General features: G+C 40.7%; 1 protein-coding gene across 5 annotated transcripts; it reads left to right on the forward strand.

Annotated features, from left to right (window-relative positions):
• The first annotated feature begins 1,939 nt into the window (after positions 1–1,939).
• LOC108089473 (bumetanide-sensitive sodium-(potassium)-chloride cotransporter) lies at positions 1,940–27,025 on the forward strand. 5 transcript variants are annotated; one of them, XM_017187730.2, is made up of 19 exons: positions 1,940–2,075; positions 14,472–15,020; positions 17,820–17,999; positions 18,493–18,607; positions 20,259–20,517; positions 20,601–20,854; positions 20,927–21,041; positions 21,099–21,241; positions 21,495–21,660; positions 21,723–21,865; positions 21,925–22,034; positions 22,491–22,626; positions 22,702–23,512; positions 23,673–23,732; positions 24,118–24,165; positions 24,849–24,946; positions 25,006–25,235; positions 25,924–26,159; positions 26,427–27,025. In XM_017187730.2, exons 2-19 carry the CDS (start codon positions 14,713–14,715, stop codon positions 26,669–26,671), a joined length of 3,657 nt encoding a protein of 1,218 aa, XP_017043219.1. In that variant the 5' UTR covers positions 1,940–2,075; positions 14,472–14,712; the 3' UTR covers positions 26,672–27,025. The 5 variants fall into 5 exon arrangements, with proteins under 5 accessions (XP_017043219.1, XP_017043220.1, XP_017043222.1 ...); XM_017187731.2 differs by having other exon boundaries at positions 14,544–15,020; XM_017187732.2 differs by lacking the exon at positions 1,940–2,075 and adding an exon at positions 2,143–2,713.

Here is a 27,025-nt window from a genome sequence, read left to right on the forward strand (position 1 = left end):
TCTAAGTACTCGTGCATGTTGGTATTTCGATACTGTCCCATACGCCTTGGGCCCACATTCCGGCAAATGACTTGTCACGGGGCTTTCTCTTGACACATGGCGTATGCGCAACATTGGCCCGCATAATTTGGCTTTTGCATGATTTATAATAGTTCGAAAGGAGTAACCAAACACCGCGAGGCGTTAGTCTGCGAGTGTTTATGCGGTAATTGTGGTAATTGCTTTTAAATGGACGCTAATTATTTGATAACTACGGGGTGTGAGCGCCGTCGGTAAATATTTGCAAAGACATCATAAATTTAACCAGCGCTAATCTGTTAAGTCAACTGAAATTAAATTTCGATCGAATGGGCTATTAATAGGCAGTCCAAACTTGATTGCCACTTGAAATTTAAAACTGATAGAGAAGGCATTGCATGAATTTGTAATTTTCAAGCTAATTGCATTGTTATCATTTTGAATCCTTGAAAATTAATCATCAAGCGTTTGGATTGGGATTCTAGATATAATTGTTGAAAGACTTATATATTTAAGAAATGAAATTGTGAAGCCCTACAGCTAGCCAGCAACATTGCTAAATTGTATTTTTATTTCTAAGAGGATTAAATTCCTATAAGCAATAGAATTCTACTACTTATATATATTCAAACTGGTTGATTTGGTTTTTCCCTTTACAACAAAATCAATAGTGTGGGGCAATGTTTTTGTTTGATAAAGAATCAAGGTCTGCCGCAGTTACATTGCAGGTTGTAGGCCAAATTCCCGAGTTTTTGTTTGTGTACGCCGGTATCCGGAGTTGGCTCTTATCGTTGATAAAAACATTCGAATCGCTAGATAGCAAGCTTCCATTTATTGTAGGCCCTCGATATGATTGTGCCTGCCAGTTAATAAAACCTATTGGCCTCCGTTGGCGATCACCACGTCCAAATATTTGCATTATGTGCACTTGACAAGGAACCGGTTTTAATTGTTACCCTCCTCTGGGATTCACCAATTGTCATCCAGCTCCTTGACAAAATATTTGCTCGTTTCTCTGCCAACTAAACAAAAGCCGGTTGAATTGTCATATGGTTATATCAGTCTTTGGTACTTGCCAACAGCTGGTAAATATTTGAAATAGTTCGTGAAAAAAAAAAACTCAAGTTTGCAAATTTACTATTTAAGACTTCCTTTAAATAAGCAATTCTTCAGTTTACAACGTAAATACTTCTTGGAATGTGGTTTAAAACTCTTCAAAGACAATTTGGTAAGTAAAAGATTTGCCTAATTGGATTGTTAACAATTTTTAATTTAGTGAGAAAACAAAGTGTTAAAAAAAATTATTTTTTAACTTTTAATTTTTTACTAGCTTGTTAAAATAGTAACAGAAATTAACTACTAATTTATTACAATTTATTTTTTTTTAATTCAAAAAATAAGCTAGATATTTTATTCAACCCTTTAAAGAGTGTAGATTTCAGTTATCACCTTTACTAACACATTTTTCAAAGGTGATTAACTCAAATTTTCACCGGTTTAGGTGTATCTAAGTGCATGGAAACGACTCACAGAGTTCTACTCCCAACTACCTGAGTCATGTTCCAGCTCATTCGGTTAACGGGCTTCCAAAGGTTTGCATTTCCCAAACGTATTTATTATGTCATTGCGATATGGCAAACATTTGTAAGGGTGCAAAAGCCACCACCGAGGGAACTCCGTGTATTTCACAGATACGAAACCGAAAACTGAGTAAACTCCGCATGCGCGTGTGTGAAGTGGAATTTTTGTGCCGCATGTTTGGGCAACTTTGGTTCGATCGCGCACGCTATATATACGTACTATATAGTATGGCTCGTTATGCTGTCGTTCGTCGGCGGCGCAGCATTTTGTTTGTTCGCCGCACTCGGCTGCGGCGAATTCGGCTCGTTCGCCGCCGCTTTTGATATTTTGTGGCGATCGCGGCGCGAGTTTGCCTCAGTCATTCGTCGACTCTCTTCACGTTGTGGATAGCTCCCACCGGGAATAGAAATCGGGAATCCGTTCTGCTGCCACGTTTGTGTCCACAAAACCAAATAAAACACCCAGCTATCGAAGAGGTAAACAACACTATGCGCCGTCTCTGGATTCGTTTATTTTCGGTGCTGGATATTTATTTTCGAAACAGGCCCCTTTAGGCGCAAGTGCTCAAGTGTTTTTGAAGATACAAAAGAATATATACAAGTATCCGGGAGATACGAAAGCACGGTTCGTCGTGTATCTGCCCCACCTAGGAAACCCATCCTAGGCTGCTCATCCTACTGGAACGCAATTAATTATCGCGGAAGAAGAGCGTTTTGCAGTGCAAGAAAGCGGAACATCGAAACCGAATTGAATTGCAATTGTAATTGCAGAGTGTTGCCGAGCCAAGCCAATTTGTAGTGACGGTGTTAAAGTAAAGTACTTTTTGGGAATTTTAAGTAGGCCTTGTGGTCGTATTGGAATTCACACGAATCTCAAGTACTCGCCTACAGTTCATGGGTTCCGTCGCAGCGCTGATAATACAATAATTACTTCGTTTTCGTTTTCGTTTTCCGATTTCGAATTTCGCTGGCGCGGTTAAATATTTACCCAATAGTACGAGTGTGAGTTTTTAGTGAAAAAGTGCATAAATTACTGGCGTTTCAACGCTCACAGGGTGAAGCACAACCAAATTTATAAATTACCTGCCAGTTGGATATTAATTTTTTGTGTTTCGGTGAGTTTGCAGAGCGGTAAATATACTTTTTAAATTTATGTACATACTGGCTGTGGCTTTTTTGGCCAGCTGTGTTGGCTTTGTTTATCGCCCGGAGTGCGAATGTTGTTTCTTTTTTGTCTATGCGTCCAGCAGTAATTCAATAAACCTCATCTCTCCACCCGCAGAGAATTTAATTATGAAAGCTTTTAATCCAAAATCTTCGAGCACCCGCTCTTCCAATCGCCTCCCCATTTTTATCATTTGTTTATACAAATTTCGTGGAACGTGATTCAGACTGGTCAGCTGGCAGATAAAACCGCTTTTCCGAGATTTCCTCCACTCGCAAAAGCACAAGCAGGCCCATTTTATTTTTATATCGCTGTAAGTGATTGCCATGCACTTGGACTTGAAAGCCATTACCAGTTTTCCGGGTCCGGTCTCATCTATCTTCGGCAAGTGCTCTCGTTCATCTCCATATATTTGTGACACTAAATAGAGGAATAATTCATCGGTGCAGTCGTCTGCCTTTCTGAAATTCTGTGACGACAATCTGGAATATAATCATCCAGCTAGGATTGCGGTTAGTTGTCATTTGATGAGGTGCATTCGCATATCTGGTTGTACGTACATAAGTTTGAATAACTTTGCCACTAGAATTGGCTTTTCAACAACAGTCAGTGGTTTTGGTTTTTGTTTTTGTTATATTAAATCACAACAAATCGCCTGGGATTCTTATCCATTTCTCGTGAGCTAGATATTATTTAATGAACTTTTTTGTTAAGTGTCAGTAAGCAAATAATCATTATGTTGAGGTTATAATCAGCACTAAATATAATGATAAAAAATTACTTTAAAAAAAAAGAGAAATTCAGTGTTTTGTGTAATAAATTAATTTGTTAGCATTCCGCCTGTAAAAACCTGTTCGTAATGGTAAACTGCTTTAAGTACTTAATAAATAGTTTATAATTTGTTTGGCATTTCAAGTACAAACATTGTTTGCTATTGAGTGCCTATTGAAGCCTATTTCAATTTTATGAAGAGGAAGTACATTAAAAATTGCTTTTCAAAAGTGTGCATATCAGAGTGAAAATAAAAAAATAAAGAACAAATAAAGGCGCACAAATAAAGAAAAATTAAGCTGTCCCATAAATTGCGGCTCTCAAAATTTTTACAAAACAAAGCCAATTTATTAAATAGCTCTTTACATAAATATGTAAACTTCAAACTAAGATTAAAATATTCTATTCTTAAATCTGGTTAGTTGAAACCCTACACCTACGAAAATCCATTTTTAAACAAAATGCAAAACCTTGGAAATTTGATATTCTTAGCAAACAAAATTTCATTTTGCTGGTCAATCAATAAAAACGTGCTCGGCAGCATAAATCCTAGAATTAGGGTTCTTTTATTAGTTTTTAGAGGGATTCCCAATTTTTATAGACAAACTTTGAAAAGATTAAATATTTGTTTGATGTGTAAAACAATACCAACAGACTTGCCTAACTTTTGAACCTGTGAAAAAAAGAAAAAACCCTTAGAACCAAAATGCAGCTGCATAAGTGACTTAAAATTGCGCCTGGCAACAGGAATCCAGGACCTGGGGTTGCACTCCTGTTACTCCTGCCGCTCCTGCCACCCCGAAACCCCGAACCATATTGATTGAAACTCTTATGGGGTTGCATTTGAAGGTCGTGGCCTATATAAGCCGAGTGTACATAGAAACCGAACTGGATTCCGCGGGGCTCAGCTCAGCTGGTCGCTGTCGGAGCGCATATGGGCGAACCGAGCACATGCCTCGATTAACTTGTCCATTTGCCAAGCCATTGACACAGCCCGACTAATGGAAATGCAACTCAAATTGTCACCTCTCCTCGTAATGACTCTCGACCGACTGGAACTGTGGGCTGTGGGTGCGGCGGGGTCGCCGCTTTTGTGGCTCAACTGGCGCTAAAGCCAAAGCTGGCTGATCCAAGAGCTTTGGCTGTCAGCCAGCAGCAGTGGTGTCATTTTTTTCTGAGCAAAAAAAGCTGGATTAACGAAAAAAAAAAGCTAAAAAAAGCGGATTACCAGAAAAAAAAAGTTAAGAAAAAAGCTGATTTTTATAAAGCAATATGCTGTATGTTTTTCATTAATAAATATAATATAATATACATGAAAGTACGAAAACTAGGTATTAAAGTACGTTTAAGATTTCGTCAATATCATCGGTAATCGGTAATCGGATAAAAACTCTGCTGAGCAACAAATATGCAAAGCGCTACCTCCTGCTCAGTGTTGGCGTTTTAGCAAAATGTATTTTATTTTTTTGCACAAATCCCTCCATAGCAATGCTGTGCTTTTTTGTAGCAGCATGTGCTCGTAAGTCGCTAAATTTTGCAGTTATGCTGCACTTACAATAGCTGCAAAACATTCGCGTAAGGTTTGTAGGATCCTTCCTCATCCACTCTTTAAACTCCGTGCTCTGTAGCCAGGCATCTCTGACTTTTTGCTTGTAGGCTTACTTTGGCATCGTCAATATCTTTCAGCGCACGAGAATTTCACAAAGTTAGTAATGGAAGACGCTTCAATTTAGGTGCGATCTTTTGGTGAAACTTTCTCGATACAAGTAAATATCCATTTTTTTGTCGATAGAAATACATTTTTAAAATTTAAGCCGTTAAATTCAATTTAAACATCTCTAAAATTTGAGTAAAAGTAAACTAAAAAAAAGCTGTTTAAATTTGCTTAAAAAGCCAGAATTCCCGCTGCCCGCTGTTTTCATATTTTTCCCGCAATCGCACTTCAAAAAAATCCAAATCTGACGGGAAAAAAAGCGGAAATGACACCGCTGGCCAGCAGCCACAGACAATAGGCGCACCGAATGTCACAAAAAATACGGAGAAAGCCAGACAACGAACCGGAGATCACAACAGAACGCAACGCGTTGGCGAACAAATAAACTAATAAATCATTGACCTTGCGAACCTTGACAAAGCGACCGAGTGCACGGGTTAGACGCTCCACGGAAAACTGCACGGATGCCATTTGGTGACTGGACTAGGGGTACACTAAGAAAAGATTCTTAACCTCCAAAAAAAGGTTCAAAAATAATTAAAGCTTGCACTTAAACCCTAATTTTGGCTATATTAAATTGCAGATAAAATTGGATTGTTGAATAAAAAAAGAAAGGAAAATATATTTTTTCTGTGATAGTTTATAGCTGTTCTAGATAATATTGCTTGAATAAATTAAACAGGGGTCTGGTTTATAAAATTTAAATTTTGTAAATAATTTGAAAGGTAATAAATTTAGCAGAAAGGAACACTTCTAAGAAAATAATTTTAAGATATAGATTCAAATTATAAACGTTGCTGATTGCCGAAAAAAACCCATGATACAAAGTCATTTATCAATGAAAAATATGAGCGCTTAGTTAAAAAAATACGAATTCCAAAGTGATGAGTGTGTTATGGTGGTGAAATATGCTTTGGCTTATTGGGAGATAAAAAACTCATTTATTATCCCCTAAATTATGTATTTGAAAGTTGTAAAAAAACGTAATTTATTATTAAAATTATCTACAAATTAATTTTGTTTAGAGTGCATATTTAGTGATTTGCAAAAATTGTCTCCTCAAGTTCGTTCTTTCTGACATTCTCGTGTGTCTAAGAAGACTTTTATAATTTCTCTTGATGATGCATTGAGGAATTGCTGCCCACAGCGGAAACGGGAATGGAAATGTGAATGGGAACGGGCTGGAGAACAAGAATGAGAATGGGCTCATGTGAGTGCCCAGGGTACGGCTGGAAATTATGCAAAAAGCAGCGCCAAGTCACAAAAATGCCGAGTTTCGGTGCAGTCGTCGGTCGGCGTTGACAATTTTCACCTTTTCGCCTTTTGTCTTTCCACGTTTAATCAAGATTTATGGCAATTGACCGAGTGATTCCTGCCGAGATAGCGATTTCAATTGCGTGGGCGTGTGTCGAGTGTCCAGCGAGATTCTTTTGCGTAAGAAATCCGCTAATAAAACTGATGTGACGTTGCTCCCGTTCACCGTCTTCCATCCGAAGAATTCATAAATTGAATACGCGTATAATTCGAATTAACCACCGCGCCCTTTCAATCCAGAAATACCCACTGTGCATTAGCATTTAACCATTTCAGATTAGAGCCAGTTGGCTTTGATGTTGCCTGATGACCACTAAATGGGTTAGAATTGGGAGGCCCATCCGAAAAATTTAAATTCTCTGGCCCGAATGTCGGAAACAAACGTTTGGTTTGGTTTGGCCAGAACACAAAACCATGGCCAATTGCCCAGGTAAACGGTTTTCGGTTCTCCGCTTTGCTTTGGCATTCTTATTGGTTTTTTAGGGCCACAAACTTGAAATTTCACATGTCTGTGTCGGGTTCGTATTTATCATATTTTGCTTTGTTCCCACTTATACGTATATATTTGACTATATATATATATAGAACAATGGGGGGAGATGCCCCATAACGAGTGCTGAATAGTTGTTTGAAAACAGACTGAATCATCCTGACGCCGGTTGTAACAATCCGTGCAATGACCTGTGAAATTATGTGGATTATATCAACTTATCCCTTGCCCATTTTCTAGGGATTTCCCAGACTTAACTTTAAGTCCACACAGGAATAAGTGTTCCTGGAACTTCTCAACATTTTGTGGCTGAGTGAATTTAACTTTAAATGCTAGTTGCTTGGAATTATGAAGAACTCACCTGCCAGCAATCAGTATTTTATTTCACCCGCATATGACTAAGTTAGTGTTTGCTGGTTTTGATTTGCATAGCAAACCTGAAACTTGGACGGGTTTAGCAGGGCCGCAAGTTGCTGATTAGAAGACTTAGAATTTGCTAATTGGCAACCGAAGTTATGTTGCCCAGGGATTCAGTATCCAATCAATGTAAATAGTCAGAACGTGCAAATGACCTAGGGACGCACACCGAAATCGTGATTTCGCGGAGCACTGAATCAAAGTTCTGCGTTAAGCTCAAATTGGCAATTGCCGCAAGGTGTTAGTTCGCATTAAATAGTTGCGTAATTCCCGGCCTTACATTGGGATTATTTGGCAATCTCCGAACATCTCACATGCTGCTAATTTGTGGCTAATTAAATTCCTAGTTCGGGTAAACTATTTCCCCGTAAATACAAACATAAACTGGAAGTGGAACTTAAATCCTTTGAGTACGTGCTCAAACGCAAAAATGCAATCGCAAAATGCAAAGTGATGAAATGCTAACATGCATTCTTTGCAGTTTTAGTATTGAACATGGCTTTGACTGCTTTTCGCTGGCTGTCACATGATGCACTGGCTACTTGCCAGCAATTGACACAACTTAAAGGTAGTCACCAGTCACTGGCACATGCCACATGACCCATATCCATTTTTATTGCACACTCTGGCCGGAGAGTCATTAAGCGGCGGTTAAGGCGACAATATTCATATGAGACGCCGCTCGGCTTTACGATCCAGCTTTACCATTTCGCCTAGGTCTGTACTATAGCATATATAGCTCTGTAGCAGGTGCTCACTTTAATATGTTGCTGGCAAACAAACTGAGCAATCAGCACGATTTTGGACCGCCATCCCGGATCGTTTTGCTGGCTCAACAGAACACACACATTTTTGCTAGTTAAACAATTCAGGTTGTGGGCTTCGCACTGAATGAAAGTGATATAATATATTCTGAATGTTTTTTGTTTTGCAAATGTGAATAAATTATTATAAGCTGATAAGGTCGAGGTATTTCTCTGATGAATTTATTACATTAAATAGGTAATTAAGCAGATTTTGTAAAAGGTTTGTTTATAAGCATAAACTGTGTTTAATTTGTACACACCCGGTTAAAATTTTCTTTAAGTAATTATCTAGATAATTATATATCATGTTACATTGTTTTTGCATTCAACTTATTGCTTTTAATTTAAAGGGCTAACAATGAAGAAGATTTGAGATAAAGTAATTCAATGACCTTCGGGGAAACAAAGTAAATGAGCGTCTCTTAAAGCTTGATTGCTATTGCAAACGGACGTAATCGATTGCCTCGAACTTTTCCTGGAACTTTAGTTTCTCGGATTAGTCAGCGCCTCCTTCGTGCAGGTTTTTTACGACCGACTGCCTTGAAATTCCAATCAGGCCTTGTTAAAGCTCTCCTTTTCTGCGAATCGCAAAAAGTGTTCATCAAGAGTCTTTGCTTTGCCATAAGTAATTTTTCTTTCTGAAGAGCACACACAGTCGAGTGGAGGTATGAATATAGCCCAAACCGGTGGCAATTGCAATATATTTTTATTAACCTTTCCTTCGATTCGGCAGCTTTTGTTTTCTGTGCCTGGCGTGTGATTTGTCCCCTGTTTGCTCTTGCCACTGTGTGGGCTTTTGCACTTAATTTATGCCACCGCAAATGAGGCGGAATAAAAACAGTGGACTCACTCGAGAGAAGGAGAGCCCTTCCCATTTTTTCGTGGGTCCAAAGTCAGCTGGGTACTTACCAAACGGCATGATATTTCCATTTCCGAGTCGTAAATACTTGCCGGCTCCCCGCTCTTTACGACTTTAAATCATAAAAACTCGTCGGCTGTCCCCAGAAAAACCCAAGACCCTCGGAACTCGAACCCACTTACGAGTATAGTCCGGCCCACGGGTTTCTGTTGGCAGCATAAAAGCCCGCGAAATATTATTTATGGTTATTTTCATTTGAAATTTATAACCGAAAAACCATATGATATAAATAAGCAAGTGTGCCGCACAACAGGCAAACTTCTTCTGGATCCCAGATCTCGTTTTTCGTTTTTCTGAATTGGCAGAGGTCAATCCCCGGTGTCCCACAAAACTTGTTATGTTTTATTGTTTCACGCTTTTCTGGAGCAGAAAAACTTATTGTGGAACAGTCGACTGCTTCTGTTATTCTATTTATTTAAAGCATTTCACTCTGCCACTTGTTGTTTGCCTATTTATTTATTTGTACGCGTCACAATAATAACTTGAGTTCACTGAGTGGAACAACTTAGTCGAGTGGTCTTGGCAACGTCGGAGACATTTGTCCAATCACAAACTCCAAACCGCTTGGGAGGTAAACTGATTTTGGCTTAACCTAGTTTCGCAGACTTTCTGGCAAAAAAAATTCAACTTCAGCGCAGCAATATTTCAGGTGGAACACTAAGCAAACCCCCATTAAAAAGTTCTTTTTCAAGGAAAATGAGTAGAAATCGCGAAGCAAAGTTATTTAACTAGTTTCAGAATTGTTTCAATGCACTTGAGTTTTTGCATTTAAAAACTGTGAGAATTTAAAAACCAAACTTACAAGTGAATGGCGTAAATATAAAAAATATGACGTTGAAACAAATCTGTACCATGCAAAAACATAAATTATTAATTAATACAAAGTTTAAAAGGATTGTTAACTTGCTTCATACTTTTTAAATAGTTTTTACGTAGCACAGGTAATTCTGTTCTCTGTGCACTTGCCAAATAATTTCAAGTCCAAACGATTTCGATTGCTTTTTGTTTATGGCAAGCGGCTCTTGATGGAATTAGGTCAAGTTTATAACGCGCACGCATTTAATGACTCATTTAAATGATTCATTTTCATTAAAAGTATGCATTGCCGAATAAAATTGAAGTTTAATGACTACACAAAATTGATAGAACAGAAATGCAATACAATTAAATGACATGCTTTTCGTTTGTTCTGTATTTATTTTCTTGCAAATAAACTGGCAGACTTTAATTATTATTAAAGTGAAAATATGATAAAATTAAGCTTCCGAACATATACCTATGTATCTGCTTTAAATGTTAAAGTTTATCTTGAAAAACTGACTTAAACGTACTGACTCTTAATGCCTTCAATGAAAACGAAAGCCAGTGCTTAATATGGAATGAGCTTTGTTTACTTACACGAATCCGGGGAATCTCTCCTCGAAAGGATTTATGTCAACATAGTATACGGTTCAAGCCAAGGACGCTATTTTTTCCCAGAGACGCCATTAAACTGAGCGTGGATGTGGATGCAAGGACCTGTGGGCGGAACAAGGAATGAGGAATGTTGCGTCATTTCTCAGGACTGACAACATGGACGTTAACGCTTTAATGCCTGTCAGTGGCAGTCGCAGTCGCAGAGTTCCTTAATCGCTTAAGCGGTTGACGCTGGAGGCGAATTTCCCGGCAACCCTTTGGGCCGACACGAAATGTGGGCCAACAGGAATTAGCCCGATTGCCAAAATGACTTCCATTCTTGTTTATTACCAAACAGTTTGCATTTTTTGACTGAAAGCGAAAGCATCCGAGCATCCGTCCTTTGGGTCCATGTGTCCACGGTGGCATCCATTCTTCCCCCAGCTGCTTTGCATTTTTTCCGCATTTTCCTTTTTTTTTTCCCACTTAGTTTTCTTGTTCTGCTTTTTCCTCGCTGGCTAGTTGGTAGTTTATTTGGCCCGTTTTTCGGTGGGCGTAGAATAATGTAATACAATGCGGATCAGCACGCTTGACTTGCTCAACTTGTGCTGTGTGTGTGCTTTTGACACTTTGTTGCTCCGGCTTTTCCGCTTTTCCCCAACTTCCGTTTCCATTTCTTGGGGTCTTGGTTTGTTAATCCGCTTTGATGCCCATCTGTGAGATACAAACATATAGAGCTTGTGCGTCTGGCCCGATGACCTCCTGTCAGCCGCTGATGAACCGATATCAGTCAGCTGGGCGGTCGAAAGTTTTGTTTTTTTCTGCGTTTTCTGCGCGTGCCACATCACTGATTGCCGCTTGGGATTGTGACCGGGGCACATAAAAACGATTGATATCAATATCGGGCAATAGAGAGCAGCACGTGACATGTGATGTCCTGTCATTAGGTCCTTCTTAGTTGCTGACCAGTAGGAGTTTTATGGCCATTGCTTTTTGCCGCTTCGAGCATCTTGTAATTGAGGTCGTGTCATAAAATTCCCGGCCACTTGCAATTTGATGACCTCTGACCATCCCTAATAAATGTTCCCTTCAAAATGTAACTCGCTTTTATTCGCTATGCACTTATTTACCTTTAACGTTTTGCTTTGTTCTTTTTTTTTGTCTGCAAAGTTATATCCTTTCAACTTTTCAGCTGATACCGCCAAAGAGTTGGAAACTCCGCGGGTGGGACCATTGTATCCCTTTGAACCATTAAATGTAAGCATTTAATTCGGTTGTATTGCCCTGGGCGTAGAACAAGCTTTATATGCAATTGTTGCCAAATACCAGCGGCGCTGTAAAAAATCGTATTTTATTGTGGCAATTGAATTGCGAATGGGCGTGGAATTGAGTAATGAAAGGCACAGTGCGGGGCAGAGCTTCAAATAAAAATCCCGACAAGCGGGAACAATCACAATTGGGTCCCCAATCTCGGCGGTGGCACTGTCAACAATTATTATTCTGATACGTTTTTTACGGCACCCAACGCTTTACCATTTTTGTCAGGGAATTTATGCCTTGAAAGAAAGAATGGCTTGCTAAATGCTTAATTTTCGGTAGCTTGGCAAACACCCAACCCCACAAATGGCCAATTAATCAAAGATGGGGCCATAAATCAGGCAAATGTCGTTGGAAAGAGGTCCTAACTTGACACCTAGAGAAAACATCTTGGTAAACACTCAACTGGGAGTAGTTGAACGGTAAACAACAAAGATAATATTATTTTATGCCATAAATCATTCATTTTTCCCATAAACTAAAATGGGAAGAAAAATATTATTTTAGGAAGTAAATCATTCTTAAGTTTGACTACTGCTTAAAATTAAATTGAAAGCGTTTTGGATAAATTTAAGAACATCTTTTATTGCTTTAAGATCCTTTTTAACATACCCTTAGCATAAAAAAAATATGATGTGCTACAAACAACCCAAAGTTTTTTCCTTGCTTTTAATATTTTATTAGCTGTTTTTATATTCCAGATTAATTACTCTTTTTTTTTTATTAAAACTATAATGTTTCCTTCCGTGAATTTTGCCAGGAGGCAACCACGACTTATTTGCTCTGTCTGTCTATTGCCAGCTGGCGCCTGGGAAGTTTTTTGCTCAGCACTTTCTGCTGTGTTGTTCACTGGGGGTTAAAGGTCAACGGGTTAGGCTTTTTGTCCCACGCTGATAAGCCGGCCAGAAGTTTCGCTGCACCTGCCCAGGATGCCTGTCAACTGGCATCTGACATCTGTTCGCCGGCCACTTGCGACAGGGAGCGGGTTCATCGAATTAAGATCTTAATTGCGGCAATAAATTCGTGCAAATTCTACGCTGCCTTCAGCTGGGCAAAGTTCCCACAATTTGTGTAAAAATGTCGTAATTGGCGTAATTAGCCAGTGTTTTGCAAATCCCTTTCTCGTCAGTTTATCTCGGTCTCTTTCCGCGCTTCTGTTTGAGTTTTCCCATTATGCTATTGGGCGTTTTGTTATGCAAATTGTCCGATTCACCGCCTTTGTTTGCCTTTCGCACTTGTCGCACTCAACTTGACCTATAAACGCCACATGCTGGCCAGCTGTCGTGGAAAAACTGTGACAAATTGTCGACGGTTCACGCAACTTCTTTGTCACTTCCGCTTCCGCTTTTCGCTCTTCGCTTTCCCCTTTCTCCATTTCTTCATTTCTTCATTTTTTGTTGCCATTTCCCATTCATGTACCATTCATTCACCTGGCATTCACATCGGCCGACTAATCATGATTAATTTGCATCAATTTGAGTTCGGGCTATTTTTAGTCGGGCGGCACCCGCTGCATACAAAATTGCCTTAATCGTTTCGAGTAGAGGTCTTTTATTACCTCACGGGAATGCCAGCGCGGCTTTATCGGATTTCGTCACCAAAATGTGACACTCAGGTTGTCGAAAATTAATATATATGTATCGGATACAGATAACATTCGCGATTTCTTTGCTGTTGAACTTTGAACTCCATTCAACCAAAAATGTTTGATTGAAAGGGGGGAATTTGATAGTCGGTGATATATGAATACCTTAATCAAATATTGTAATGTAAAACTTTTGCTTTTTTCTGACAGTCAAAAGTGTTTTTCTATTCATGTACCTTGTTCAAAATTCCGTTTTCTTTATTTAGTTTCAAGAAATTCAATTTGATGTCTATTTGTTTCTTTTTTTTAAGTAACCAGTAATATCCTTAAAGGTTCGTTATTAAATTTTCTATGTGAGCTTCTTTTTTCTTACGAATCAGACAGATAAAACAAAACACACTGCTTAGTTGAAAAACAAATGAAATTGAATTGATTTCCAGAAACTTTTCGATATGAAAGTAATTGTGTTGAATGCCAAATTTAAATTGTTTGTTTACGCTTTCAAGTGATAAACTCTGTGTACATATTGACAATGGCAGGACATTCAAACATCGATGTGGAAAAATACCAACGAGCTGTTTTTTCTAAATGACCACGAAAAGGGTTGTGGGATTCCCGTCATCTGGTGAAGGCAGACGAACAAACTTCAGACAACTTGAGAAACACGCCTGCTTTTGTATTTTCTTAGTCTGTGATAACAAGAAAATGTTTTCATTTCGGTGTCCTTCCAACAACTCAACAACAACAAGCAAAAAAAAAAAGGACACGCCGACTGGGATTACAAAACTATGTTTAATTGTGTATGCATGGGTCGACAGACCAAAACACAAACGTCCCACTGCATAATCGAGTGTGTTTTCATTAGAAAAAACCTTTTCGCTTTTGCCACACTCACCGATTCAGCAAATTCGGATCTTTTTGATGGGATTTCACTTCTCCAACTTGATTTATGAGTATTTTTTTTTTGCTTCTCTTTGCAGATAGCTTTAAGTGCTGGGCGACTGCCACTTTAACTGCCAGTAACGGATGTCCTGATTTTGCTTTGCCCACAGACCGACGCAGGAGCAGCCGTATACACAATTAGCCACAGTGGATGGGTCGTCGTAGATTGAAAAGGCTCCGAAAAGTTCCGACCCGCACACGGAAACCGCAAAGGCACTCGGCGAATTCTTCCTGGGGCGAGGACCCCGAAAAACACGCGTCAAGCAAACACAGCCCCAAATGTCCGACACAATATCCTTCGAGTTGGGCTCCGCCGCCGACCGGCCGCCGAACAGGTTCCAAGTGAACCCGGTGAACGGCAGCAGTCGCAAGTCACAGGCCCAGGACCTCCCAGGCTCGGGATCTGGAGTGGGAACAGGAACAGCAGGAGGAGGAGGAGGAGGAGGGAGAGGCGGAGGGGCAGGAGCGGAGGACGATGGACCGCACGAGGTATACCGCCGACTCACAAACGCCGAGGGCGAGCTGCTCGAGGACGACACATTTGATGCGACACAAATGCTCAACCAACACCAGCCGAGGCAGCAGAGGTGAGTTCAGGGAGGTCAGGGGTCAAATGCCAAGGGGAGCCAGCACTCGCAAAAAATGAGTGAAAGAAATCTTAAAACATTTTCCTAAAATTTGAGTGGAAAAATGATTTCATATATAATATTTTACGAAATGTGCAAGTGTTTTATCAGACAGCTTATTTGAATCAATAATTGTTATATGGTTTAATTGGGTTTTAGATAATACAATTTTTTTTTTTGGGTCACAATATAACCTTAAGAACTTGTAGATCAATACTTATTTCTATACTTTTCTGAGACTTGTGCAAAATACGTCATTGATAGGTAAATGAGCTTTTCTCAACAATACCTATATTAAAGACTTTGTAAACTGGTGCTTTCTCCATCAGATAATTAAATTCAAATGTTTTTTCAGCAGATGAAAGCCCAACCTTAAATTCAATTTAAGCAAATTTTCACGAATTCGAAAATTTTCACAAGTGCCTTCTGGGTTAAAACGGCTGCGGTTTCCAGGGTTCCGTCCTAGGCGACCTTTTCCTTTGTCTATTGTAGCAAGGAATGGAAATTTCTTGAATTTTTCATTTTCTGGTAATTGTTTAGTGTTTCATCAAACAAGGATTGCTTTTGTCGCCTCCTGTATTTTGTCCCTGCTTAATTATGGCGTTAACATTCCGCCCTTGTGCCATCCGCTCACAAAGGAGCCGGAATGCCCCGAAAAGCACCTCGAGAATTATCGCTACGGCAGGATGGGCTTCCGAATGAATTAGCCAGTTAGCGGGGGCCAACTTGAACATCGTTTAGAAGGAATATGGGCGAAATGCAGATGAGATTGATATGGGAACCCAATCAACTGGGTTGTTGAATGCCAAAATACCAGGCAGAACGAGATGCCAGTTAATCATTCACGGCACATTGGCTGCACTTGTAATTTTCAGTCCATCAGTTTGGAGTGCAATCATTCAAAAATGATTAAACTCGGGCGGATTCCACGGCCAGTGGAATAACCCACGCATCGGAAAAGTCGCTTTTATCGGAAAGGCAAAGTTTGCCGACCTGAGGCAGGTTCAATAGTCGACTGCAAAAGGTTGAGCGCAAACACAAAAACTCGCCTGGAGAAATCAAACAATGCCACCAATCACAGACCGTAGTAATAACCATCATTTACGCTTGTGTTCCCCATCGCCGGTGGACAGCCAATTTGCATAGTCCTGGCAATGTCGACAGGGAATTGACAAGGACATCTTTGTCTGTTCTACTGCCAACTATAAAATGTTCGCCTCGATATGTCGCCGTGGCCACAGTCCCACCCAAGTTATGATAATGAGGCTCATGAAAATATTATGGCTCCGTTTATTGGCCCCACATCCTGCAAAAACCAAGGCAACTGAATTTCGATTATGGGGAAAGCGGTTTCATATAAAAACGGCTTTTAATCGGCTCAAATAGGCAGCCATCGAGCAGCGAGTTCCTGCATAAATTAATGATAAGCTTACTCAAGGGCCTCCTTGAGTTTTAAGCGTCTGCCTTCGCCACTCCAAATTGATAATTAATTCCTGAATTTTCCTCGCCTCCCCACCTTCCCCGAGGGGCCCACAAATTAAATCAATCCCATTGACATACAATCGACTGGATCATCATTACGAGTGCGATTCACGTTCACGGCTGCCAAGCAATTCGAAAAGCCGAGCAGACAAGCCACCCATAAATTGCTTTGCTGACAACGGAGTATATATCATATAAATATCTTGAGGCCATTGCGTAAAGACGCTTGCTAAATTGAAAGGAGCAACCTGGATTTCAAATACGAATGCAGGATACCTTTTTATTCAGAGGTTCGGTATTCACAAATTTCCTACAATTCATTGTTAAACTTTTAATTTAAACTTCTTCCGTTTGCATCTGTTTAATCATGTGCAACTGCAATAAATATTTAGAAGCTCTAAAATTGCCATACATGATATTAATAAATTCCATTTTCAAATATGAACTTCACAAAAATTGCGTATGGGTCATTAGTTTTATGTTGCCTTTAAAAATGCTGCCTTTATTGCAGGAAATCATTTTACAACCATTTTATTTGTACATTTATTGGCAAAATTGAATATTATTGCGCTGTATTATCAATTGCTTTGAGTGAGTTTAAACAATGCTAGCTAAAATGTATGTATATCTCTATTCACAAGAATATTAAATTTTCTAAGAAATGTTTCTAACCTGTATCTAACTAGTTTTGCCATTGATAAAAAAATTATATAAAATTCGGTGTGCATTTGATGCCTCGGGAAACAAAGGTTCCTTTGTTTCCAGTCTTCTCCCGATTAGCGGGTGCAACCAGCAGGGTGTCAGGATGTCAGGCGCTCGCTCATGCAACACATTATCGGATAAGCGCGGGACTCGGGGTTGAATGTCCTGCGAGGCGCGTGGGCGTGTCCTGGGGCCGTCTGCTCCTCGGTCTGTTCCTCGGCAAACTGGCCGGAATCATCTGGGGCCACACAATCGACACACAATGGGCGGCAATCAGAAAGTGCAAGTTTTTGTTTGAGGGCTAGATCCAACTAAATCGAAAATGAATTCAATTCAATTTCGTTGAACTGAATTGGCCGATAATGAAAGTTATTGGCTGTGGATTTAAAATTGAATCTTGGCTCAGTGGGGGTGTCAAGTAGATTGGCCTTTTTTTTTTAATGTAATCCGAATCTTCTGTTCAACTCCCAATTAAAGTGGTAACCAGAGGCAACTGAGTGGGTGTCGATGTGGGCGATGTGACCTAAAAATAATGAGCATCCTAATAGCCTATTTTTGTTTATTTCCGCTTCGCAGGCAATCCATCAAAAGCAGTTTCCGCGACAAGGATAAGCCGTCGAGGTTCAAGGATCTGCAGACGACAACCCGCTTTCAGGTGGACCCCCAGAATGAGGAGTCCGACGAGTCGAACGACTCGCAGGAGGAGCGGGAGCTCCTGGACAACGAGTACGACACAAAATATGGTAAAAGTTTCCGGTCAGTTTGCATTGCTCCTACCCGTTTAACACTGAGAACAATAAGCAAAACATGCTATTTGATTTTTTCACAATAAATTTATAGAGCTATTAAATCTTATAAGAGAATATATGTACTCACGAATTCTTGATAAAAAAGCCTTTGATTTATAAAAAATATTGTATACTTATTATAATAGTTAACCTATTTAAAATTTTATGTAAAGTAAATTTAGCTTGAATTTTATTGTTTTAAAATTATTTATATATTTGTACACATTTCTTCATCTGGAATTATTTTTATCCAAAATTATATTTGTATAAATTAAGTTTTTATAAATTTTTTTTGGTAGAAAAGAAGAGATTGCAGGGAAGTGATTCCCATATTCGCTTAATTGCTTGTTTCTTGATGAAAATTAGTTGCTTATTAAAGAAAAATATTTGTGATATTTTTCTCTGTGTACTCCCCCATTTTCTGGTGAACCTGTCAAATGAAACGCCACTCTCAACCGCAGGCACTTCACTCGAGAGGCACTACCTCGCTTGGACAACTACCGCAACATGATGTCCATCCAGGCGGCCTACCGTCCAACGCTCGACGAGCTGCACAACGCGACGCTGACGGGCAAGGTGAGTTCAATTTGGCTGCTCCTCCGGATAGGGTCAACTAAATGAATATTAACACCAGGGTCGTAAACGAACCGCAGGACCCCCCAAGGGCCACAAATTACAATTCCGATGGTCCCATAAAATAAAAAATACGCATGCTGAACGATTTGCAGGCGCGGCCGCAGTCGCAGTCGCAGTAAAAGTCAAATGTAAATTTATACTTATACGCCAGCCACGAAAATTTGGAAAAATTCAATACCGTTAACCCGCGAAATGACCCAAAAAACCCGGCAGTCAGTCAGTTCTGGCGGTGTGAATGTCACCCCGGCTCGTGCGAAAAGCCATTTTCCATTTTCTTCGCAGGCACATGAGCGTGACTGCAAATGCCATCGGGAGTCGGGAGTCAGGAGCCGGGAGTCAAATTGGCCGGTCGTTGGCACTGCAGGCTGGGGAAATCCCTGGGAAATTGCTTGTCAGATGCAATTCTGCGGTTGGGGACGCACACTCTTTTCTAAATTTATTCCCCAAAATGGGACAACTTCGGCAGACTTAAGCGATTAAATTGGACTACGCCGCCGTTAAATCTGACAAGTCCATTGGCTTTTCATTTGACTTCTAAGCTCTGGCGCTCTGAAAAGTTATCATTTTACTTCGAGTAAAGACACCAATTGGCACTAATTGATTTCCACACTTTTCAGACTAATTGTTGATGTTTTCGTTTCACAATTGGCTGAGCAAATGACTGTCAATATGGGAAAATAAATTGCCATGGGCTGCAGTTGAAGGTCCATCGAGAGCAAACGATGCGTTGCACAATGACATATAGTATAAGAGTTTTTGTCCATGAGGCAATCCATTTTGCTGGAAACGAGATGAAATGACGTCCGAAACTTGGTGGCTAATTAAGAATAACTATGATGAGAGCTCTCCTTCTCTCAATGTCACTCGAACATCTTACAATAATAAGCAATTAAGAGGGGGTCTCGTTAAAAGCGCAAAGTTCACGGGTTCAATTGGCTCAACGGGTGTTGCGTCCTCGGGGGCGTATGATTAATCTATTAATAAGGTCTTGACTGCGGGAATGCGCCGGCTTGCCGGAATTTCTCGTGGTCTGCTGAAGTCATCTATTTTCGGCGGCATTTTTCTTTCTTTCATTTGACAAAGGAAAAGGCCCTTTAAACTTCCATGTCGCCTCCTGACTCACGATTAACAAAGAAAACATAGATATTAACCCCACCTGCCGCTTCAGGTTGCTCGCCGAATCATTTATCAACACTAGACAGCTTTATTGAAATTTTCTCTTCCACCCTCTACCCTTTGTATTATACGCCTACTTTTACACTGGAAAAAACAGTATCTATACCAGTATATTATTTTATATTTTTTTAATTATTTTCATTAATTATTATCCTTTATTGAAAAAAATATTTGAATAAATATTAATTTAAAACATAAATGTATTATTAATTTTAATGATGAATTATTAAATATTAAATTCAATTATTCCAAAAACAAGGTTCATACCAAAGAGTCCATTTATTTTTTTAATCTTTTAGATAAATTTCTAACCTACACATATACAAAACTGTGCTAAAATATATAGAGGTCATTATTTTTTAAAGTGTAATATCACAATGTTGAGACACATTTTTGCTTGTGTAAACACCCACAGAACACGCACAGCTTGACGCGTAATCAGGACCCGGAGTCGGGCATCATGAACGGGGTCCTGAAGTTCGGCTGGATCAAAGGTGTGCTCGTCCGCTGCCTGCTGAACATCTGGGGCGTGATGCTCTTCCTGCGCCTCAGCTGGGTGGTGGGTCAGGCGGGCATCATCGAGGGATTCGTATTAATACTGACAACCACGGCTGTCACGACCATCACGGCCTTGTCGATGTCGGCGATAAGCACTAATGGTGTCATCAAAGGAGGTACGTCCACAACTCCATCTCCATCCCCATCCCCATGTGGTCGCTTTTAAATGGCTCTAAGTGGTTTTGACACACTCGTCTAGGTGGCACCTACTACATGATATCCCGGTCTCTGGGGCCGGAGTTTGGCGGCTCCATTGGTTTGATTTTCTCCCTCGCAAATGCGGTCGCGTGTGCCATGTACGTGGTTGGCTTCTGTGAATCCATGTTGGCCATGATGACGACCTTCGGCTGGGAAATCGTGGATGGAGGAGTGCAGGACGTACGAATCATAGGTTGTATCACCATCCTGCTGCTCCTAATCATTGTGGTCGTCGGCATGGAATGGGAGGCCAAGGTGCGTATACGTAATGTGCGGCCCTAGTATCAGTTATGAACTTAATGTCCTTTCCCCTTCCTAATTACCCAGGCGCAAATCGGACTACTCATCATCCTGCTGGTGGCCATCGCTGACTTTGTCATCGGCAGCTTTATCGGACCAAAAAGCGATGTGGAACTGGCCAAGGGCTTCCTGGGCTATAATGGTGAGCCAGCCAGCTCAAATTGAATTTTTTTCGTTAAATTAATTTTCCCTTCCACAGCCACGTTGTTCAAAAATAATTTATTTGCGGACTATCGCCAGGAAAAGGGAGGCATTCAGCATGATTTCTTCTCAGTATTTGCCATTTTCTTCCCCGCGGCAACGGGAATTTTGGCGGGAGCTAATATCTCTGGAGATCTAAAGGTAAACCTAATAAACAAGGTCGAAAAAGTTATAAATCGAATAGAGTTATATTGTTATGAACTTTTCTTGTTTTAAACATAGATCAACTGTATAAGACCTAAAAAACAGAAAAGCTATGATTTCATATGCTAATTCATTTATTAATAATTCTATTAATTTCTTTACTAGTTTTTATAACCTTTGTAAAAATTCAGTCGTTTATCATTGTGTTTTGTTTATTTTAAACACCTTGCACAAATTCACACATTATTAGGACCCCTCAAAGTCCATTCCTAAGGGCACAATTCTGGCCATTGTCATCACCACCGGAACCTACTTGATAATGGTCCTGCAATGCGGAGCTACAGTGGCTCGTGATGCCACCGGTAATGTCTCCGATATAGTTAATGGCTCCTTTGCATTCCTCGACTGCCAGCCTGGTAATTATATTCTGCAAAGCCTATTAATTTAAATTATTAATTAAGCATGGCTTGTTCCCCAGGTGAATGCAATTATGGACTGCAGAACTCCTTCCAAGTGATTGAGTTGGTTTCCGGCTTTGGTCCTCTCATTTACGCAGGCTGCTACGCCGCCACTCTCTCCTCCGCATTGGCTTCATTGGTTTCCGCCCCGAAGGTCTTCCAGGTAGGACAATGAGCACACAGTATTGAAATTGGATTAACTTACATTTACGTACATTGCAGGCTCTGTGCAAGGATGAGCTGTATCCGAAGATTGTGTGGTTCGCCAAGGGTTTCGGCAAGAACAATGAGCCTGTCCGTGGATATGTGCTAACCTTCATCATCGCCTGCGCGTAAGTAAAGCCTTTTAACAATAGAAGTTGTTAGAAAAAGAGAGCTAATTAACGCAACAATTAAATTTGTATAACAGCTTTTGAAATTGTAATAGTGAAATTCCTAAAACAATAAATTCTATTTAATCAATTTAACTGGCTTACCTTTATTGATACTTGCATTTTTATAGCATAAAAAATTTTTATAGCATAAAAAATTTTTATTAATTTACTTTATTTATTAAAACCCATATTAAAATTTTTTATAAAAATTAGCCTATTTTTTTTAAATTTTATATTATATTGAATCAGATTACAAATAGTTTAATTACTTTCATTTAAATAACCAAGAGCAGCAAATTCAACCTTTTGTATTACCTAAAATGCTTTCATATTTTTTGTTGCTTTCAAAATCAATAATCCATATTATTAAACGTTGACAAAGAAGGTAACTTAATAACCTTAACTTGATTTTAGATTCATATTAATTGGCGAGCTGAACCTGATTGCCCCGCTCATTTCGAACTTTTTCCTGGCCGCCTACATGTTGATCAACTTCAGTACCTTCCATGCGAGTCTGGCCAAGCCGGTGGGCTGGCGACCGACCTTTAAGGTGAGAAAACAACTATATTTTTATTGTTAAGCTTAAGGTTAAGACTATTTAACATGGGAACAACCTTTCTTGCAGTATTACAACATGTGGCTGAGTCTGTTGGGCGCCATCCTCTGCGTGGCCGTCATGTTCCTCATCTCGTGGGCCACGGCACTCATCACGTTTGCCGCCGTGCTGGCTCTGTACTTAATTGTGGCCTACCGGAAGCCGGATGTCAACTGGGGCTCCACCACCCAGGCTCAGACGTACAAGAACGCCTTGATGTCGGTGCAGCAGCTGAACAATGTGGAGGAGCACGTGAAGAACTACAGGCCGCAGATCCTGGTTCTTTCCGGTTTGCCAAACACTCGACCTGTTCTTGTTGACCTGGCCTATATGCTCACCAAGAATTTATCCCTGCTCGTTTGTGGTCATGTCCTTCGGGGATCGAGTTCCCAGAAGTATAGAACGTATCTGCAGGAAAGGGCGGCCAATTGGTTCCGGAAGCACCGAGTTAAGGGCTTCTATGCCTTGGTGGATGGCGAGGACTTCGAATCGGGCACCAGGGCCTTGATGCAGGCCTCGGGAATTGGCAAACTAAAGCCAAACATTATCCTGATGGGCTACAAGACTGACTGGCAGACCTGCGATCACAAGGAGCTCGATCAGTACTTCAATGTGATGCACAAGGCGCTGGACATGTATCTTTCGGTGGCTATCTTGAGGGTTCCCCAGGGTCTGGACTGTTCGCAAGTGTTGGGCTCCCAGGATGGTTGGAAGACGGCCACCGATGTTCCCAGGACCCTTCAGCCGAACGAGAGTTCCGGCGATTTGCAGGCCGTGGACAGCAGTGCCCGAAATGGTTTGGGTGGCAGCATCGACTCCCTGAGCCGAAATGTGTCGCAAGGTGAGGAACAGGAATCCGATTAGAAGTCGTGGAACTGCCTTTATAACCAAATCTTAATTCTGATTATATTCCGCATGTCTCTGTCTCTATACCCCTAAAACCGCACCTGTCTAACCACCCACCCAATTGCACCTTCTGCACCACAATTGCAATCACGTAGAGGACCGAAACCGCAACCAGTTGGTCCACAGCGAGCAGAACAGCCTGAAGATAGTCAAATGTGAGTAGCATGCTCGGCGTAATGGTAAAGGTCAGCATTAGGGTGGACCTGCTTTCAGTATAATTTAAAAGCTCCAAACGAAAAGTTTTTTATTTATTTAAAAACCAATATATAACAAGTATTTCGTATAATGGAAACTATTATAAATATTATCAGGTCATAGTATAATTAGGAGCATTTCAGCACACAAATTACTCATACGCCACAGTGGCTTACCAAAAATGTTTCATTTAAAAATGAAACTATGTAAAATGTTAAGCTTTAATTTTACTGAACACAAAGAGGTCCACCCTAAGTTATTGTCACATACCGTGAGCTAAACCAAACCAAATATTCTCGGTAATTATATCAATATCTCGTGTCTCCCGGGAAAATCAAACCGCAGTGCGATTCAGGCAGAGCCTGCGGAGAATGCGATCTTGGCCAGGTGCAGGTGAAGTTGTGTTTTAGCTAAGCTAAGATTGCGTGTCTTAGAGTACTTGAATGGAATGTGAAGTTGTTGTAGGCTGCGTAGGTAAATACTGAATACTGAATACGAATGGGCTGCGAACGAAAGCCGGTCACAATTTTTACTACCACGCATGTCAGCTGCTGCATGTTGCGCTGTTCCGCAATTAAGCCGTAAACTTTCCAGCAAATTAACGTCATTTAACAGTCAAACTAACCTCAATCCGTGGCCCAATTGGAGGTCCTGGCCACAACAAATGGTCTTTTAGGTCCTTCGAACCCGAACCCAAGCCAAAACCCGTCGGCGGTTCGACATCTGGGCGGCTAGAAAACCTTTTTCCGGCAATATGCGGCCCTCAAATTAATGCAATGCTCGCAAATTTGAATTTTAAATGATATTCATACAACGTTCGGGTGGCAAGGCGGCTGCCTTGGAAATTTAGACTGCCCCACATGGTAAAAAGCACGTGGCCCGAGGGGTTTGCTGTTTGTTGGTTTGTTTTTAATGCGTATAGTCGGGGAAATGGAAAATGCGAAATGGAAAATGTTGGGCTGCTGCACTGCTTGTTGTCTGTGCATGTCCGGAATGAAATGATGTCGCAGTAGCTTTCCGCTTTGCCTTGTTTGCTATTTTCTCTGAAATTGTGTATATTTGACTTCCCAATTTAGCGTCCAGTACGAGTGACCTTTCGTTCATTGCGGGCAATCAGTCGAAGGATGTTTCCGGCATGCCAGATCCTTTGGACGCCAAGTCGGCCAATCTTGTGGTAATTGTGAATTGCATTTAATTAGCGCGGCAGATGATTACCGATTTTCCATATTGCAGACCAATTCGCTGCGCAAATCGAAGCTGAAGCATGATGACCCGGCCTCCCTGTACAAAGGTCCTGGCGGCGCGGAGCTGCCCAAAGAGGTCCTGGCGGACCTTACCCAATTCACTAGGAAGCGCAGCCACGCCGTCATCGATGTCTGGTGGCTTTACGACGATGGTGGCCTCACACTCCTGCTGCCCTACATCATCAGCACCCGACGCACCTGGCAATCCTGCAAATTGAGGTGAGCACATCGCGAATTACCGCGCCATTTTTGCTTTATCTGCTTTATCGATGGCCTTCTGGCTGACGAGGAACTTACGGTAAACCATTGCCACGAGGGAATTTTTCAGCCATGTGGTCGTCCTTTGAGAGCAGATCTGCTGATTGCCAAGGTCACAGGTGCTCAAGGGAAATTTTTGCATTTATTTCCCTTAAATTCTGTCAATTTATATAAGTTTCTCTTTATTGTTTTGGTTTTTTTTTGTTTATTTATAAAGCATGATGCCCAGACATTGGGTTATTGTTAGTGTAATGGCCATTTTAATTAGAAAAGAAATGTCAATTTGAATGCCATATTCATATAACAAAGTAATCCAGATTTGGTAACAACCAAAAAATAATTAACATGCTGTTAGCGTTTTGTTGAAAATTGCTATTTAAAAGAGTGGGTATTTACAAAAATATCTTAAAATCACATTACACACTAATTGTTAAACATGAGCATCGTCAAGCCCTAAAGCATTTCATTTCAAATGAATTTAAAAATTGTAAATTTAACTGAAATAGAAAACTGTTTAAAATAGAATGGACAAGCTGCTTTGCAAAAATCTACAACATCAGCAGCAAAATACATTTTTTGCGCAGAAAACAAACTTCCTTAAGCGAAATGTTTAACTTTTTACGTTATTGTCAAAATTTTTCCGTTACAGGGTTTATGCTCTGGCTAACAAGAAGGCGGAGCTGGAGTTTGAACAGCGCTCGATGGCCAGTTTGCTCTCCAAGTTTCGGATTGACTACTCGGATCTGACGTTGATTCCTGACATCACAAAGAAGCCACTGGAGTCTTCTACGCAATTTTTCAACGAGCTCATCAAGGACTTTGTGGTCACTGAAAAGGATGGCGAGAACGGCAACAGCAGCAGGGCGACCCTCAATGAGGATGATGGTGAGTACAAGCATAACTATTAATTTAAGCACCAATCTCTCCCAAAAAAATCTAGTTCGTGTTCTAGTTCTGAACTATTTAGAAAATATGTAGGTATATGAGTTAAAGTTTATTGTTATGCAGAGGGAATTATAATTAATTATATACATACATTTATAATTCAGTGTAAAGTTTGCAACGCAGTAAAGGAGATACCTCAGACTGAAGCTAGCTTCCGTTCTTGTTTGCCAATATTTATAATTAAATTGTTGCATACTTTGTTTTCAGCACTCATAACGGACGACGACCTGCTGGCGGTGCAGGACAAGACGAACCGGTACCTCCGCCTGCGCGAGTACCTGCGGGAGCAGTCGACCAAGTCAGACTTGGTGGTGATGACCCTGCCGATGCCCCGCAAGAACATCGTCTCGGCGCCACTGTACATGGCCTGGCTGGAGAGCCTCAGTAGGGACATGCCGCCGTTCCTCTTCGTGCGCGGCAACCAGACGAGCGTTCTGACCTTCTACTCGTAGGAGCGCAGGAGTGGAGAAGCCACAGAAGCCGCAGGCCAGATCAGATCTATTGTATTCTACTTACACCTACCTACCGACACTCAAACTCACCGTTATTGTTTAGGCGAACGAGTATTTTATCTCTTAGAAGTACCACCCATGTACATAAATTTAGGGACACCCACGGAACGCACAGAGGCACTGGCACCAGCGGACGAATCGTGGGACGGGAGCTATCTGATGGCCCACTGAGCTGTTTCATATTATTTAACGAGCGGGCTGCCCTCCCCGGTTCGCCTCCGCGTCGTCAATATAAACATTTGTCCTAGCTATCGAGTTAAATCGTATTTAAATACAGTGCAAATAATTTTTAAA

This window comes from Drosophila ficusphila, unplaced genomic scaffold (genome assembly GCF_018152265.1).
Source record: "Drosophila ficusphila isolate 14025-0441.05 unplaced genomic scaffold, ASM1815226v1 contig_286, whole genome shotgun sequence".
NCBI lineage: Eukaryota > Metazoa > Arthropoda > Insecta > Diptera > Drosophilidae > Drosophila > Drosophila ficusphila.